This window comes from Wyeomyia smithii, chromosome 3 (assembly GCF_029784165.1).
Source record: "Wyeomyia smithii strain HCP4-BCI-WySm-NY-G18 chromosome 3, ASM2978416v1, whole genome shotgun sequence".
NCBI classification, from domain to species: domain Eukaryota; kingdom Metazoa; phylum Arthropoda; class Insecta; order Diptera; family Culicidae; genus Wyeomyia; species Wyeomyia smithii.
This window is the reverse complement of record NC_073696.1, coordinates 194,795,342-194,814,619: the sequence shown is the minus strand read 5'-3', so window position 1 is coordinate 194,814,619 and position 19,278 is coordinate 194,795,342. Positions and strand designations below refer to the sequence as shown.

General features: G+C 42.1%; 2 protein-coding genes across 2 annotated transcripts in view; one reads left to right on the top strand and one right to left on the bottom strand.

The window, feature by feature from the left end:
- Positions 1 to 16,116, bottom strand: part of LOC129728318 (MAU2 chromatid cohesion factor homolog) — a 32,068-nt gene extending 15,952 nt beyond the window's left edge. The window contains exon 1 of the mRNA XM_055686752.1: positions 15,990 to 16,116. The gene's annotated coding sequence lies outside the window, so the exon portion shown is untranslated. The remainder of the gene's footprint in view (positions 1 to 15,989) is intronic.
- On the top strand, positions 5,096 to 10,906 carry LOC129728317 (regulator of nonsense transcripts 1 homolog). The gene is made up of 5 exons (XM_055686750.1): positions 5,096 to 5,223; positions 5,343 to 5,659; positions 6,315 to 6,712; positions 6,775 to 9,038; positions 9,103 to 10,906. Exons 2-5 carry the CDS (start codon positions 5,465 to 5,467, stop codon positions 9,633 to 9,635), a joined length of 3,390 nt encoding a protein of 1,129 aa, XP_055542725.1. The 5' UTR covers positions 5,096 to 5,223; positions 5,343 to 5,464; the 3' UTR covers positions 9,636 to 10,906.
- Positions 16,117 to 19,278: the final 3,162 nt, after the last annotated feature.

Genomic DNA, 19,278 nt, shown 5'->3' with positions numbered 1-19,278 from the left:
AGTTGAACTGACGCATGCTAGTAAGTGTGCTGGCGATGCGCATGCAAGCAGGGATGCCACATAGATTTTTCTGTATTTTACAGATTTTTGAACTCAAAAAGCAATACAGTATCTGTATTACAGAATTACAGAATATTGTCAAATATACAGATTTTACAAAATTTTTTACTGTTCGAATTGAAATAAATTTCTTGAAATGTTAGTTTCGATTCAACGACTTTCAAACTTTTGTGAAAAAACCAGATGCTGTTTATGTTGGTACCATTGCAGAAGAAGAGGGATGAGGCTTGGCCGAAGGCGAAAGATGACGTTTCGAAATATTTGACGGGATTTCTATTTAAAAATTCGATTCCATCGATCCTGTTGTAAAAACGGTAGTTTTATTTAATCCCTGCATGCAAGCCAAACGCACAGGCTGGACCACCACATAAGCACACTCTGTCTTTGCAGCGATGTAATTACCAGCACTTTCCTAGCAAACTTCCACCCTTAGGAACCATTCAAATATTACATAACGCGGAATTTGGCAATTTTCTATACCCACCCACCCCCACGTAACGCAATTTTACATTTAGTAAAGCGGGCAATGTATGCAGTTTGCGAGGATGCAAAAATGAACGGGAATAGAAGGTGTGACTTTTAGGCTTAGAAAAAAATTTCCCTCGTCCAGACGGGACCCGCAATCTCCGTTGTCTCCGGCAAGGTGTTTTGGCCAATTAAACTACTGGGAAAGGTATAACTAGTTCTAAACCAAAGTCGAATCACCCTCTACTATTGTGTTCCCGTATCTCAGCACGCCAACGATGAACTGCACACACTGCCCGGTGGGAGTTTATTTTTGTAACTGAGAGAGTTATCTCTTCACGCCCACAGTGTATAACGACTTATTATATCTACAGTGGCGCAAGCGATGAGACACGTCAGTTGCTGGCTAGACTCCTCCAAACGCGTATCACGGAAGAGCTCCGTCGGCTAAATTTACTTTACGAACTTATTTCATTTTTGTCATATGACTTACATTTTAAGTTTAGTAAAGCGGGCAATGTATGCAGTTTGCGAGGATGCGAAAATGAACGGGAATATAAGGTGTGGCTTTTAGGCTTAGAAATAATTTTCCCTCGTCCTGACGTCCCGTCAAATAAAATAAACGGTTCTATTATCCGGAGAATTCGGTTATCCGGAGTGAAATATTATTCAATGCTCCGGGTAATTGAGTCCGACCAGTACATACATTCAGAGTTGTGATTTATCATCAGTCCAGCTACTCATGTGTTAATTCTGATTGAAAAAGCGAGACATAATAAGATATATTTTATTTGATCTAATCTCCATTAATGAATATTTTTTTAAAAGATAAAATTTTTTCATACTAATCAAATTATAATAATATTCGCCCTGGGCTAAGTAACGAAAATCAATTGATGGCTTAAACGGAAGAGAAAAGTGCTTCCAAGCAACTTGCACATAAGCTAAAAGCCGAATGGAAAAACACATGATTGCCATCACAATGTTACCGGCTCAGTCAATGTAATGCAAATAAAAAAAACAACGCCAATCTACTTATATCGCTAAAACTATTAATTTATTAAATCTCAAATATCATCAAATTAACTAACGTTTATAACAACAACTTTTGATTTATGAAAGCATAATCTTGATAGAAAAATGGCATAGACGAAATGCAGTAAGCTCCTAATAAACGTAAGATTCCTAATAAACGACAGCTTCGCCCAACTCGCAAATTGTCGCATAATTCGGGTTATTCGCGTTGAAAAAGATTTTTAAGGCTGTTCGCACCTACGTGAACACTCATATGTAATTGTCAAAATGTGCGTGATGACAAAAGCAAAAATATTTCCTTCTTTCTTTTTCGCATGCAAAAACCAAACAAATATCAGCAACACCGTCAACGCGAATAAAAACTTTTCTTGCAATGCATAATACAGAAGCCAAGAATAGACCTTTTTACGAACTGACAGGAATCTCGGAACCTGCTGGTGATGATGTTGCTTTTACATGCGTTTTGTCAGCGGATCAGTGCTTATTGTCGAAATTTCATTCATGATTTGAGTTCTGAAACGTCTCGCAAAATGGTCTATTACCCTAAGGTGCCATTTTGATTTTTTTCAGGGCTGTCATTTTATTTTCATAAATTTATTAGCGTTAGACAAAAGTAATTGGCATAAACATATTGATATAAAATAATCTATCCTAATATTAAGGGCCATAAATTAAAAAGTGACATAAAGGAGAACTCAGTACCGCTTACTAAGCTATTATATAACGGGTCCCGGCTGAACTATAGCTTAAGAAGCCGTAATTCAATAAAAGTTATAATATGCTCACATACATTTTCATTTTTTTCGCTCCGTTACTGCGATTGAAAATTACCTGACCTACACACTGAATCAGATAATAAATGATAATAAATTGATATAACTTGACATATTTTCTGTATTCAGCAAATGATTTTACTGAATACTGCTATATTTTCTACTGAACTGTTCGGTAAATTAAACTTTTACCGAATATTGGTAAACTGGACCAACTATAGAGCTGTCAAATTTTTTCTATTCGTTGTTCTCGTTCTGGTTGTCAAGTCACATTCTCGGTTCCGTTTGAACATTAAGTTCCTACGAAAAAATGGAGGACTTTCTCCAACAACTTCAGCTAAAAGATGATCGCATAGTACAAATTTTTCGTTAGTATATAATAACAAAATTTGTAAATATTTTAGGCATCAAACCATCACATAATTTGCCTCTACTTCCGAGCATCTGTTGCATGCTACGTAAATAGTTTACACCGCCTTGTTAATGGACATACCCGGAAGATCTTCGGCTTTGAAACTATGAGCACAACTGGCATGAAGGTTAATTGATTTTCACCCTGACAAATTCGGTGCGGCGAGCGTCGATTTTTGATTTTTTTTATTTTTAATAGGTAAAATTTTTAATAATATTTTGATAAAAATATTTTTTTATCAAAACAATGTTACATCATATTTCTGGTTTACTTGAATAATTAAAAGTGAACAAATAACAAATATCACAGATCTTTCGGTATTGTCTCACACAACTTACAGATTTGATCGGTGGTTTTGGCAACTAATTGCATTTGCCGTTTTCACAAATTAGGTCGGTAATAATGACAGAAAGCAACAAAAATTTGATTACTGATCGATCGGTAGTGGTTTATATTACCGAACGTTCTACCGAGCGCTCAGCTGTTAAAAAGTCGGTGAAAAAAAGACGAATTCAGTGATTAATGTGATACATGAAGACATCAAAATGGGTTGCGTCCATTGTCCGCTATTACCGCTCGAGAAAAGTTGGATTTCTAGTTAACCGTGCCTGCAATGCTTTATACACAAGGGATATTTTGTTAAAAGTATTCCTTTACACAAGCACATTTTCGCACACATTCCGTTCTTGGTTTAGCAGTCTGTTTTCTGGCTGTAAATAAAATATGTGAGCAGATGAAGATTTTTTTCAGTTCTCTTTACAGCTAAATATGCAGCAACACTGGTTTCAGACGTTTCAGACGAAGTTCCTGTCAGCTGTCATATTTTTTTGTATTTTTCATTTATTCGCTTTGATTTCGTAAAACTTTTCAATCTCCGTTGTACAGTCACGCTCGCACCCAAGTATGATGACAGTTCTACAAGGTATGCTATTCACGTCGATGCATTAGTATTAGTGATCGTTATGAACTTTTTCCAATTTTGTATGAAATTTGAAATGATTTTGCATTTTAAACTAAACTTATAAAACATACTTTCCTGGAAAGTTACAGAAATGATGTTGAAACATATTTTATTTGTGGGTAATACATAAACATGTTGCGGTTTAGGTAAAATATGCTGTTTTTCATCAATTTGCCTGTAACCTTTTTGCACTTTTCGTTTTTTTCTTGTACTCTAATAGCGCTTCTAAATAGAGTCGCTTATGTTTCATACAGTAACAAAAGTCATGAGCTATGACAATGACTAAGATTATGCTCCAACTATTAGAAATATAGCAATTTTATATATTTTATTTCGACATATTGCCACAATTTTTCACACTAAATCTAAATTAATATCATTTTCTAGTGTGTTTCAACTGGAGATTCACTCTCCAACCAAAAAAATCAGATATAAAACAACATGAAACGAGAAATTTCCAAAAATGTTCTGAATTCCATACAAAACGCGAAATTTTTCATAACGAGATTTGTTTGTGTGCGTGGATAGACAAAAATGTAGCATACCTTGTAGAACTGTCATCATACTTGGCGCTCGCACAACCTAGAATAGGATATGTCAGCTGCAGCGTGAAATTGAACCAATTTCCTGTCCAAGTAGTCTCGCTTGGTGATTGGCTGATTTCACTAGCGCATTGTTCGATTTTATTATTAGTGGACTAGTTGGCCATGCTGCGAGTTCTTTTGTTTATGTTTCAATTGATAAGGATAATGTTTTTTATTTCTCACTAAAACACATAATATTTAGCGGTTCATTGTGTTAGCAATCAGCGAATTTTTCAGAAATACTTTCTTGTTCATCCTTCTGCAATCTGATTGCTCAAAAGGTTAAATATGTATAATTGAGATTGTGCTGGTTTTCGGAATCCTGCGATTATAAACACATACAGCAGCACTGCTGATGTGCTCGTCGTGATTTTCAAGGGGACGCTTCTTTTGAGTTGACACTACCCGTCCTAGTCACACACCAGCAAGAGTGACAGAAGTCACGAACAGGGATGCCACATGTACAGATTGATCAGTATTTTACAGATTTTTGGCCGAAGTAACGGTACAGAATCTGCATATACAGATATACAGATTTTCGTCGAAATGTACAGATTTACAGATTTTTAGAAATTGACATTAATTTTTAAAAACAATCCAAATTTTATTTCATTAAATATTAAGCAAATTGAGCATATTTTCAACTCCTCACACATTTTAAGCTAAAAATTTCGTTTATGTACCATAAAAACCTAAAAAAAACAAAGTTATTTATGTTTGAACAATACAGATTTTTTTACAGATATATTTGTTCCAGATATAGATGCTCAGATTTTTTCAAGGGAAAACACAGATTTAAATGTGGCAACCCTGGTCACGAAACGAATGAGCGGGCCGTGGTGACAAAAGAAAAATACATCGCGTTTTCATTTCCAATGTGCTGCTGCGAAAAAGATAAAGTTTATAATATTTGCAAAAATCCCCCCATTTCTGGTGAGTTTGGTACTGAATTCTACCTCCAGTTATACGCCGTGGAAAAATAGCCTGTAATAAAACAACGTTGTGCCTAATAAATAAAGGTTTTTTTTGGCAATTTTCTCGTTTTCTTCCAGGGATTGAATTGACGTGAGTATTGCGATTGCCTCTACGTCAGTAGTGGCTAGTACGAACGTGAGCAAGTGAAATTTCTCAAGGTAAAGATCGCGTACGTCGAGCACCAGCGTTAGTGGTGGAAATGAGTGTGGACACCTACGATGGCGCGGTTGGTTCCCAAACGTTGACCTTCCTGGACACCGAGGAAAACGACCTCATCGGTGCGGACACCCAGGGGACTGATTTCGACTTCCGGGACTTCACGATTCCGTCGCAGAGCCAAACGCTTGCATCGCAACTAGATCATTTGGGTGGCGCTGGAGGCTCGGGTAGTCAGGTGGGTGTAGTAAATTAAATAGGTTGCAATTGTTTTGATTTGGCAAGCTATGTTGGTATCTTCCTAGACAAAAAAAAAGTTGCGTTTTTTCACTTACATTTCAAGAGCCTTGAACAGTGTCAAATCGTACACGTATCAAAAGTGATATGTAGTAATGTTTGATGAGTGCGATAATGGTTTGTAGTATTTGGATTGAAGGCAGTGTAACTGAATTGAAAAGTTGTAATACAACACATACACATAGTTTTTTATATGTTTTTAAGCGGCACGATGTGTTCTGCTGTTACTATTTGTTAATTGATCAATCGTTGTATGCAAGAGTTTGCACTTCGAAATCTGTTTCAAAGTCAAACGTATTTTTATGTTTTTATACCAGTCGAATCATGGATTTAATAGAATTTGCATGATGCTAATAACAAGGTATTACTTGTGAGTTTCAAGGTCAAATTTCGTAAATTTAGCTGGTTCCATTAAATTGCGCATAAAGTTTAACTAACAGATTGTTACAGATGTTATGAAATAATAATAAAAATATTCAGCGGAAGTGTCATATTTTGCTTCTACTTTACGTAGGCTAGATTAACCTATTAGTTAATCCATATTCAGTAATATTCAAAGTATAATTTGAATATATCTTATGTTTGTGTCAAAACAGCTCAACGGATTTGGTCGCCGGCTAGGATCGGATGCATCGAAAATTGCCGGCATTACTTCGGGCATCAGTGAACTGCAGTTCGAAGAGGACGAAGATGATGCTGTCGTTGCGAGTCAGGATCTGCCGACGCACGCCTGTCGCTACTGTGGCATTCACGAGCCTAGCACGGTGGTGATGTGCAACATTTGCAAGAAGTGGTTCTGTAACGGGCGTGGAAGTACCTCCGGGTCGCACATCGTCAACCATTTGGTCCGTGCGAAGCATCGCGAAGTGACACTGCATGGCGATGGGCCCCTCGGTGAAACAGTACTGGAGTGCTATTCGTGTGGTGTTCGGAACGTTTTCGTTCTGGGCTTCATCCCGGCTAAGGCGGACTCGGTTGTTGTGCTGCTGTGCAGGTTTGTGAATTATTCACGTGCCTAATATTAAAATGATATTAAACATATTCTTTTATTGTTAGACAACCGTGCGCAGCCCAAAACTCCATCAAGGATATGAACTGGGACCAGGAGCAGTGGAAGCCGCTAATAGCCGACCGGTGCTTTCTGTTTTGGTTAGTTAAGGTTCCGACCGAGCAGGAGCAAATGCGTGCACGTCAGGTTTCTGCAGCGCAGATCAACAAGTTGGAAGAATTGTGGAAGGAAAATGTTGATGCAACATTCCAGGACTTAGAGAAGCCGGGTATCGACAAGGAACCATCACCGGTTCAGTTCCGTTACGTGGATGGCTACCAGTATCAGAACATTTTTGGTCCGTTGGTGAAACTGGAGGCGGATTACGATAAACGTCTGAAGGAAAGCCAGACCCAAGAGAGCATTGAAATTCGCTGGGACACTGGTTTGAACAAAAAAACTATCGCCTATTTTACCCTTGCCAAGAACGATGGGGATATGAAGTTGATGCATGGAGATGAACTTCGACTGCGCTACACCGGCGAAATGCATAAACCGTGGAGTTGTATTGGACACGTCATCAAGGTTCCGGATAACTACGGTGAGGACGTGGGCCTGGAGTTGAAGCACAACCACCAGGCTCCGATCGAGTGTACATTGCACTTTGCGGTTGATTTTATCTGGAAAGGAACGTCTTTCGATCGCATGCAGATGGCGCTTAGAAAGTTTGCCGTGGACGATAATAGCGTGTCAAATTATATCTATTCACGTTTGTTAGGCCATGGGCGGCAGGACGGTTCAGACGACGTAACATTCCGTATCAATAACTTGCCGAAACATTTCAGTGCCCCAAACTTGCCGGATTTGAATCGTTCTCAAGTATATGCGGTAAAGCATGCTCTACAACGTCCGCTAAGTTTGATTCAAGGTCCTCCAGGCACGGGAAAAACGGTCACATCCGCTACCATTGTCTATCAGCTTGTTCGCTTGAATGGTGGTCCAATACTTGTATGTGCACCAAGTAATACAGCAGTAGATCAGCTGACGGAAAAGATTCACCGTACCAATTTGAAGGTGGTTCGTGTTTGTGCTAAATCTCGTGAAGCTATCGATTCTCCTGTTAGTTTCCTTGCGCTGCACAATCAGATTCGCAACATGGAACAAAACACTGACTTAAAGAAACTACAACAATTGAAGGATGAGACCGGTGAGTTGAGTTCTTCGGATGAGAAACGATACAGAATGCTAAAGAAGCAAGCCGAACGCGAGCTGCTAGAAGCTGCTGATGTTATATGTTGTACTTGTGTTGGTGCAGGAGATCCACGTTTGCAGCGTATAAAGTTCAGCTCTATTCTGATCGATGAATCGATGCAGTCAACCGAACCGGAATGTATGGTCCCCGTAGTTCTCGGCGCGAAACAGCTCATTCTGGTGGGGGATCATTGCCAGCTGGGACCGGTTGTAATGTGTAAGAAAGCAGCTAAAGCAGGATTATCACAGAGTCTGTTCGAGCGTCTAGTGGTGCTTGGAATACGTCCATTCCGGCTGGAAGTTCAGTATCGTATGCACCCGGAATTGTCCCAATTTCCGTCGAATTTCTTCTACGAGGGCAGTCTACAAAACGGTGTTTGTGCAGAAGAACGCAAGCTAAAAGTTGACTTTCCTTGGCCTTCCCCGGATACTCCGATGTTTTTCTTGGTGACACAAGGACAGGAAGAAATCGCTGGCTCTGGAACGTCTTATTTGAATAGAACGGAAGCATCGAATGTGGAGAAAATTACTACCAGATTTTTGAAAGCCGGTGTTAAACCGGAGCAAATCGGAATCATCACTCCTTACGAGGGTCAGCGCGCCTATTTGGTTCAGTACATGCAATACCAAGGGTCACTGCATTCCAAGCTGTACCAGGAAATCGAAATTGCTAGCGTCGACGCATTTCAAGGCAGAGAGAAGGATATTATCATAATGTCGTGTGTTCGCTCCAATGAACATCAAGGAATCGGTTTCCTGAACGATCCACGTAGATTGAACGTGGCATTGACGCGAGCCAAATATGGAATCATTATTGTCGGAAACCCGAAGGTTCTTTCGAAACAGCAACTGTGGAATCATCTATTGAACTTTTACAAAGACAAAAAAGTTTTGGTTGAAGGATCCCTAAACAACCTCAAGGAGTCGATGATTCAGTTCACAAAACCGAAGAAGATCGTTAACACATTGAACCCTGGTTCACATTTCATGAACACTATTATGTACGATGCCAAAGAGGCGGGTTATTTTGAAAGAAACCACCACAACGTTAATTTCGGTGGGAATTCTTTTGGAAATCCTGGTAAGTTGCACATCTCTTTTTTACTAATTTTATAAAAATAATCAACCCATTGTTGTTCGCACAGGTCCGATCGGTAGCATGATGAATGGTCCAAGAAATCCCCCCCTGGACATGTTCACCCGTACGCATGATCCAATCAGCTATATTTCACCGGAACGTGCCCAAGCGGCGATCAACAATATGCCAGTACCAGTCGGCATGTTTATGAATATGTCCAACGTTCCTCCTCGTTTCTTCCAGCAGCAGCAAGCTATGCAGGCGGCCAAACAGGCTCGCCGTATCAAACCCGGAACTGCTCCTATCGGAACTAAACCCAAACAACGCCCAATCGGGCCACCGTCTAGCCAGAACCAGAGCACACCCGGTCCCATCGGGTCCGGTTCGCTTACTCAGGGTATGTCCCAGAACATGTCTCAACCGGGATTCAGTCTGTCGCAGCAGCCCGATTTCTCCCAGGACTACTTGGCCGAATATCGTTCCCAGGTAGACGGACTCCTTTCGCAAGATTCCACCTTTGGCCAGGGTCAGTCTATCGAGAATGCTGCCGATCGCCTGGTGTTTGAGCTACCACCGAATCAGTTCTCACAACCGTATTGATAGAGAGGATTACAGGATGAACAGGATGGCGTGCAGCCCGGGGGTATATCTTTGAAGCAGATCAAAGCAGCAGCAGCAGAAACAGCAGTCAACAGTAAAATCGCATCTAACGCCAAATTACCAATTCGCAGTTTGAAACGAGAGCTCAAGTGGACGATCAACAAAAACACGAACAGCTGAAACCCTCATGCAAATGGAACGGTGCATTGGGATTTTGGGAGGTAGGAAACCGTCCCTAGTGCGAATCTACTGGTGCTTGTCCCCGCGCCGTCATCGTCGTCGAAGTCGTCTTGTCGGAAAACGAGAAAAAAGGCGGTATGGAATTTGGAATAAGAGCGACTCCAATGCGACCAACACAAAAGCTGCCACTAGGAATTCTTTTCCCTGGAAATCATAGCAGCAGCCGCGGCAGCAAGAAATTGTGCGACCTCATATCACACGACTATAGCTAACTAATCTTTTCATGAACATCTCTATCGCGATGGGGGACAAATCTCCCACACACACAACAAACCTTTGCTTTCACGTGGGTCTTTCTGTGACAGTATCGCTGGAAAAATTGATGTCCGAAATGACGTAACAGTAGCCGCGAGTTGTCCAAGATCCCACACGACGAGGGAACATATTGTGGCTGAACTAATAGCAGCAACGGGAGAGTGTTCCTGCTATGCGAGTGGTTAGAATTTTTTTTCTCTGAAAAATTATTTTCCTTTTACAACAACAAAATATTTGCTCAGTATCTCTCCTTCGTTTTTCATGCAATTCATTTTGTTCTTTCTATTTCGGACACAACAAATCTCGCGAGTAATACATGGCATGGCATCAGTACTGTACCAGGTTAGCGCGCAGATAGATCAAAACGAAATATTTTTTTTTTATTTTTTATATGACTACTTACAAATAGTTTGGTAAACGTTATTTCTTTATGCAATACCCGAAAACATTTGAAATTAGGAAAGTAGACTAAATTATGTACGAGCGGAAAAGGGACGTATTTTCATCAAACTGATGTGCTACAAATAGATCCGTTTTATCCGAAAGTCTGTCTGTAATGATAAAATGGTTGAATTTCTGCATAAGAACATGGTATTGGTGTACCATTACTACGTGAAATTCGGTGGCATCATTGAACATGCATTTTTGGCAGGCTATCTTCTTAGGCATCACACTTGCTTGGTTGATAAAATCAAAAACAGTAAACACCACCAGCTTAACATAATGTACTACCTTTTCCAAAAAAAAGAATAAAAATGTAAAAATCCTCTGGGACATTAGGTTTGTTTTTAATAATCCCAAATACACCTTGATATTTTTTGGTAGTAAGCGACAGTTATTGAACTCAGCGACAGTACGCGCATAAATGTTGAGTTTTATTTTACAAAAAAGTTGACAACCCAGAAGGAGTCTCAAACTTAGCATCGACCCTCACAAGTTTTTTATCTCACACCTCCACGAGTCTAATGATTACAATGGGCTGCCAGCTGGGCAAGATGCACCATCGCGTGATGGAGTAGCAGCCGAACAGTACTAAGATGTGTAAGTTGAGGATAAAGGGCCGGCATTAATGTGCGCTGCTCACATGAAGGGAGAACCGACGACGAGAAGGAAGTGTTCTACGCGCAGCTAGAGTAGGTCTACGATAGCTACCCGCGACGGGACGTGAAAGCCGTCTTTAGGAACATGAGAGCATAAGTAGTTCGGGAGGCAATGTAATCGAGCTAGATAGCCTACACGCCTGAGAGTTGCGAGTGCGTATCGTACGGTGTCATACGATGCAATCTGTGTCTTGGCCGGCATGATGCCTATCAGCATCGCCATCAAGGAGGACAGAGAGTGTTTCGACCAACGTGACACAAGGGGCATACGAGGTACCAGAAGGTCATTCTCGATGCTCCACTGGCAGCGGGAATGGTTTAACTTCACAAAGGGTAGATGGACGCACCGACTTATACCGGAGATATCCGACTGGGTCGAGAGGCGCCATGGTGAAATGAACTTCCACCGGACACAGATTTTGTCAGGCCATGGTTGCTTCAGGCACACAGGTTCGGACACGCGGGGTCCCCCATGTGCCCCGAGTGCGTGGATGAGGAGGAGACTGCTGAGCATGTCTTCTTCGTATGCCCCCGATTCGTAAGGGCGAGGTGATGGCTGTGAGCGAGCCGGGCACTACTTCGGACAATCTAGTCCGGAAGATGTGCAACGACCCGGACATCTGGAACGCGGCCTGTGCGCCTCCTCCTAGATTGTCCTTGAGCTGCAATGTGTGTGGCGGGTCAACCACCAACACGCCAGTGGTAGCTAACTACCAGTCGTAGTTAGCTAGGAGGTTATAAGAGTAAAGAGGGTGTATCACGCACAGAAGCCACTCCCCGACGTAATACTTAACCGTCGTTCCGGGCTGGAGACTGAAGGGGTTTTAGTGGGTCGAGACAGAGACCAGTAGGTGTCTAGGGGAGTGTTATTACTCCAATATCTCTCCCTAGTCTCACCCCCACACCCTGAGTTCTCTTCTCAGGTGTCTGTTCGCAGATTTCCCCGCCACTTAAAAAAAAGATAGCCTACACGCCGTGTTTAATGATAACGGCCATCGGTGCGTAAACTTTGCAGCCTCCCTGGTATGGTAGTCCGAAGTATCTTTATTCCGCCGCACAGATATTCACATAACCACTTGGAGATCACCCGACCAACAGACAGAGAATCAAATCGATGACGTTCTAATCGACGGCAGGTTCTCCTCCGACGTATCGCAGTGCGAATATATAGAGTTGTACTACTACCTATTAGCTTTGTGCATGCGCTCAAAACTCTCGACGGTGTACACATAACATCCGCCGAAGTCGAACGCCGCGACCAAATATTGAGCAACTGCGAGACGCCGGAGTTTGTAGCGGGCCTGAAATGCCACACTCCCAAATCTGCGGTGTCGCTCCCCGTATCTTCAAGCAAGTGGCTTAAGCGCCACCTCAAAGAGGACCACTTGCCTGTCTTGGCTTGCCCGGCCAGAAACTCCGCCTCAGGGCTGGTCAGGGTAATAAACTGAGGGAAAACGAAAAGGCAGATGCACTTCACTAAGGTACTCAGTCTCATGCGTTTCAATACCGCAGAAATTCGCGAAAAACTCCCTAAACCTCAGAACACCGACCTCGTGATTCTCATCACTGGACCAATTCTGAACGAACAGATTGCTGCCCAGCTTATGGAAATCAAAGTGCGGGGACTGTTTTCCCAGGCAGTCCACCTGGAGTACCAAAATAAACGAAACTAAAGACGAACGCGAGACGTGGGATACCTTTACATCACCTAAATTATACTAAACATTACTCTTAACAGGGAAACACACTAGTTTACTGTTACAATTATATTTACAAACATGCTTTAACACCAACCCGGTGGCATCAGCCTTGTTTCCTGAAGCTGCCGCGAAAGACAGTGGCGCTAGTCTCATCTATGTTTTCGAAGGTTTGTTCACACAGCAGTGTAAGCATGACGAACGAAGCATAATATATGTTGTACAGAATTATGCGCTCGAATCAATTTATTCATAAAAATAAAAGCTTAGCTTAACTTTGTTAATGTTTAAAGGTAGCGTTGATATACTATCTCATTTACACATACGTTGAGATGTTAATCCCTAAATCATCGCGCGATGTCAGCCGCCTGTAAGAAACACCGCCGTTCGAATTCGGCAAGAATAAACGCTGCGTACATTCAATAATGATGCAACGCATTCATTTTTTGTTTCATCAAGCAAAGCACTCGACGTTATATGCAATAAATACATCACCCGAAAACAACACATAAACACACTGCAGCTGAACACCGACACTGTATGCATGTATGAACACTGCTTTTCCCGTGTTTCGATGAATCAGCTGTCAAATTGCATGTGAAATTGATCCAGCTAATGCTGGCTTCACTTATGTTGTACGTAAACGTCAGTGATGCCCCCGGGTTGTTTAACACTAACTGATTTGGCCATCTAACTTATATCACTAACCTATAGTGTGCGTGGGTGGAGCATCTAATGGCTACGCCATAAAGCTTCCCTAAGGGTGCGAGTCCTGGCTTAACCCAGCGCAGGGATTTTATATTATGTACTCACGCTTCGGCGGCTACTACCTCTCCTTTCTATTAGTACTCAGCGGCGATCTGCTGCAATCAGCATCCAACAGCAATCACCGCACCATCCAGGTACGATTATCGGAGCTGCAAATGCCGATCAGTCCGATCAGCGGCTGGATTTGATAACGCCTAACGGCGGTTGATGTTGCAGGCGGCAGGGGCCGATCCGTCCGATCAGCGGCTAGTTTGGTACGACGGCTGGTTTGAGTCCTAGTGCACCGTAAGTCAAGTAGTGCGAGGTAGGAGGGCGGATAAACTTTGCTGGCGGTGGGTATAGTAGCTTCGCCAGGCGCTTTAAAAACTGACATAAAAAGCCGTCGAACGGCTGTTCGACGCGGTTACAGGGGTGGATGAAGGGTGATTTGAGCTGCAGGCTAAAATTGATTTGGCGCCCCCCCGCTCATCATTGTTAAGTTTTTAATATGAGCATTTTTAAAGAAGTAGGTACTGCCGAGCAGTCCTCGAGAAGTTGATAAGCGCTCAAGGGAAAGGCGTTTTTCAATAAAATATTCCTTGTTCGTTAACATTGGCCTGAGTTCGTCTTAGTCTGTCCGAGTCAAAGTCCGATGTTCTCAAAGGAACGCAACCCGCAACTGACCGGACTGAATTTTTGAAAATTGGTATTTCCAAGTCAAGCTTCCCTTTAATGCAATTAATCTTTCATTTGTACTGACAGAACCAGCTTCGGCGGCAAGCGATGCTTTCATGAAGTGGAATCAAACCGACAGAAAGGCTAAGTCAATTCTCATTGGTTTCACAGCGGATGAAATCTTCAATTTGTTTGAAAAACTCTAAAAAAACGTTTGTGAAAAAAACCGGATTTGTCTGTCAATTCAAGACCGCAGGTCTGGAAATGGAAGAAGGTGACTTGATAGCTCAACTATTCTTAACCTTACGTGACAGCTATGATCCCCGGAAGAAGGATGGCCAAATGGTGGCTGTTGAGCGAAGAGTAAAAGAGGGCAGACCGCAATAATGACTTGAGTTGTGAGGGACTCGTCGAAAAAACCAAAGGGAAATGCTATAGCGGCCGGGAAGATCCAGTTCTGCCTAGATAGGATGCAGTGATCCTCACGCGAAGGAAAATAGAAGATGCGGAAAGTAATATGGATGATATGAAAGATCGGAAAGTATGATGCAGTAATTAAAGATATGGCTAACAAAGAATTTGAGTGTTAGTTTGAGAGTGTTAGAGAACGAGCCACACGTCCGTTAGAAAGAACATTACTTGAATCCCTGGTATGGAATGTATCACGTTATTTCGTATCGGTCACGATTGGACGTACATCGTTGTAATCTATACCAACAAGCGCAAGTCAAAGATGTTTCGATGTTTCAAGGACTATGAAGCAATGCGGCTATAGCTCAGTGGCAGATAAAAGTTTCAGCGTAGACAAAGTCCGCGAATATTTTTCAAATGAGCAACACAACTACTACAGGAATCAAGGAACCCCACAGCAAAACGGGGTAGCTGAATGCTTTAATCAGACGTTGGTTGAAAAGCTAATATCAATTCGCAAATCAGTAAGTAGCTTCTTGTTCGAAGTTTATGGCCACAGTCTCGCGGGCAAACAAGACGCCCGTGGTATTGAGTGCTGATGTCGCTGGAGTGATCTGGTTAGCCGGTTTTCTGCATGATGTTGGTGTTAAGATTACGCACCGGGTGACGATCTATAAGGACAACCATAGTTGAAAAGGGATGGCCCCAAACCTGACATCAAACACTATCTTATAAACGACCATATCGCAGCTGAGCGCATACAAGAGGAACCTATTTGGATCAACAAGCAGTTGACGGACATCTTCACCAAGGCGCTGGACGTTGGATGATTCGAAGATCTACGGTGAACAATTGATCTCCATAATCCAAAGGGGTGACGAAGTAGGCAATGCCAAGCAGGCCTTGAGAAGTTGTCAAGCGCCCATGTAGAAGATTTTCAGTCATTCCTTGTTTTTCATTCATCAACGTTTGTCTGAGAATTTGTCCGTCAAAGTCCGATATTATCTAACAATTTTTTATTTATCAGTCTAAAAAAAGATGGTCAACTAAAACTCCCGAACATTTAAGTTATCTTTATGTTTGGAGTTTTATTTTTTTTTTAATTTGTCGCCCACTCATTTGGCGCCCTTCAATGATTGACAAGCAGGCGATCGCCTGCTTCGCCTTCGCATTAATCCGCCCCTGCGCGGTTAGCACATGTATAAGCCAAATCCCAATAATTTTATTACCTTTTTCTTTTACCACACTTGCTTGCAAAGTTTCCACCACTAATCAACTTCTCCTATCTGCGCTAACCCTATTAATAAATAACATTTAAATATAACTAGCTAACCTAAAGAACATCTCACGTTGAGACAAACCTGCGAAAATCGCGAAACAAGCACAAATCACGCACTCTGCCTTCGCTCACTGTTCAACTAGATCTGATCGAAGTGAGCTTGGTGTAATCCTCAGATCAAACGAGAATTTTGGTTTGAAACCGGAAATTTTGGAACGAAAACCACGGCAAATTCAAACCCGAGTTTATATCTCCCTTACCCATCAGATTCATGCATCTAACCATTTCATTTCCCGAGTTTATTGACCTGCGATGGTTGGGATTTTAGCAAGAAGAACAAGCAAGTAAGTCGCTGATTCGTGCTTGAGATTTTGGGTTGCGTCACCGCGAATGAGAGGCTAAAAGAAGAGCAAATATTCAAACGGCTAACTCGTACGCAAGGTGTAATTGCGCCTGGTTAGCCAACTATCCATGATCTTTATAGTGGATCAGCTATAAATTCGAAAATTGACGAAAAATAATTATGCAAATTAAATTTACCAACATGATTGCTACAAGTTGCATAGCTCATTGCTTAGTCGGCTGCCGTACAGGGAAGTTGATTTTCGTGTGTGCTCTACAGCTAACGCTCATACATATACCGTTTTGTTTTAGTGCTAGTGTCGCGCTGGTTCGACTTCAAATTGCCCGTCCCGCAGCAGTGAAGGTCGACTCAACTGGGGTGGAACCCCAACAAAGGAAAGTTAGGGGCGCTGCCGCTCAGCGTTCATTCAGTGCAGCGGCAACGCGACCGGTGCAAGCGAATTACATCTACATACAAGATAAGTGCTTTCATTCTCTCTCTTATTCCTTTATATACATTCATTCACACATTCTGCAGTATTTTATATTTACATATATATAAATTCCGATCCCTCATTGTATTTCTTTCTTTATATAAAGTGATTACCTTTACATTCATATTAAAACTGTGCATTTGATAACATTTGAGAACAGACAGTTCACGACCGTAAATGGCGGTAGGTGGACTGTCTATCACCCCGGACCTTTCATCTTCCTCTGAAGTGGATGAGTCCGGGATGGACTTTTCGGAAATACCCGAAAATAACAATGGTGAGTTCTTTGGCGTTGTGAAAAAGCGCAAAAGACCTCGCAAAACAGCTTTGGTTACTACACCCACTGGTGCGCCAACGCGGGTTAAAAAGTACCAGGAGGGTCAACCCGGGCTCCGCTGGGTAGTATTTTTCCGGCCAAAAAACAAACCCCTCAAGGTTGTGCAGATCTGTAAAGCTCTGCGCACAAAATACAGCAGCTTGATTGAGGTTTATAAAGTCAAAGCTGATAAATTAAAAGCGACTTTTTCTGATCTCGGACATGTAAATGCGGTCGTCGAAGATCAAAACTTTACAATTGAATACCGGGTATATATTCCGGCACGCGCAATCGAGATCGAGGGCGTAATAACAGAACCCGATCTCACAGAGGAAGAAGTTATGAAAGGATTTGGGTATTTTAAAAATCCAAATCTTCCGAAAATCAAAATTCTAGAGTGCAGGAGAATGTACTCTAAGAACAACATGGGCAACTACTCCCCGAATGACTCTTTTAGAGTAACTTTCGAAGGAAAAGTGCTCCCCGATTTCTTCGAGCTGTACAAGCTTCGATTACCGGTACGACTTTTCATCCCAAAAGTCATGTCGTGTACAAATTATCTGCAGCTAGGGCACACAAAAACCTACTGCAGCAACAAAACTAAATGCTGCAAGTGTGGGGAAACTAAAGAAAGTAACCACGCTTGTAGCGAACAGGAGGCAAAATGCTCTCTATGTGGTGGCGACCCACACAAAATTGAAACTAGTGCAAAATACAAACAACGTTCTGACGCACTAAAAAAATCGACCAAACTACGCAGTAAGCAGTCCTTCGCACAGATGCTGAAGACTGCGTTACAGCAGGAGGAAAATCGTTACTCCAGTTTGGAGAACGTTGATTCCAATGATGATGAAGAGGACTATCAACCTCTGCCGTCAACCGGAGCTGTGCGAAAACGGCCAAGTGCATCTTCTCCTAAACTCCCTAGAAAGGAGCAGAAGAAGACGCATAATGATATCCCACGTGGTCCCGCCCTTGAGCAAAATGCTAAAGCGCCACCATCAGGTTTTAAGGTTGATTGCGACAAAGAATTTCCCAAACTCCCAGGGAAACGAGCTGCTCCCACAGCTAAGTTGTCATCGGAACCAGAAATAACGTCTTCTGATGGACGTATTTGACCACTTTTGGTCTATCTATTTCACCACTTTTGGTCTATCCGATGCTCTTAAAAGTATGATTTCGGCTTGGCTTCCAACAATTTGCATGTTGGGTAAGCAACTAAGCACCAAATGGCCCCTCCTCGCGTTCGTATCCTTCGATGTCTAAATCAGACAACAGAAGTGACGAATCGACAACAAGGATCATTCAATGGAACTGTCGAAGCTTGGTTCCCAAACTAGATAAATTTAAACTCCTGCTTCACGATAGCAAATGCGATATTTTCGCGCTATCGGAAACTTGGTTATCAACTGATACAACACTAACAGTTCAAAACTTCAATATCGTCCGTTTAGACCGCGGAAACTCTTATGGCGGAGTGCTCCTTGGTATCAAGAAATGCTACCCATTCTTCCGAATTCCTCTTCCAGCAATTGATGGTATAGAAATTGTTGCTTGCCATATAACAATTGCTGGTGAGAGCCTCACTGTCGCATCAATCTACATTCCACCCAGAGCTAATATTAATCGGCTGCAGCTAACACTAATAACGGAACTGCTTTCGACACCACGCCTTCTTTTAGGAGACTTCAATTCTCACGGTATGGCGTGGGGAGCACCTGGAGATGATAGCCGGGCTATTCTTATTGAAAGCTTACTAGACGATTTCGATATGACCCTATTGAGTATACCTGGGCTAGCTACAAGAATAGCAAGGCCTCCAGTACGAGAGAGCACTTTAGACTTGTCTATGTGTTCCTCCTCAATAGCTTTGGATTGTAAATGGGAGATTATTCAAGATCCCCATGGTAGCGACCATTTGCCAATAAGTATTTCGATTATGAGCAGGCTCCAGTCTGCTACCACAGTCGAAGTAGAGTATGATCTCACCCGGAATATTGATTGGGAAAAATTCTCGAACATAATATCCCAGGGGCTCGAACAAACGAAGAGCTTTCTCCATCCGACGAATACAACTTCCTTGCAAC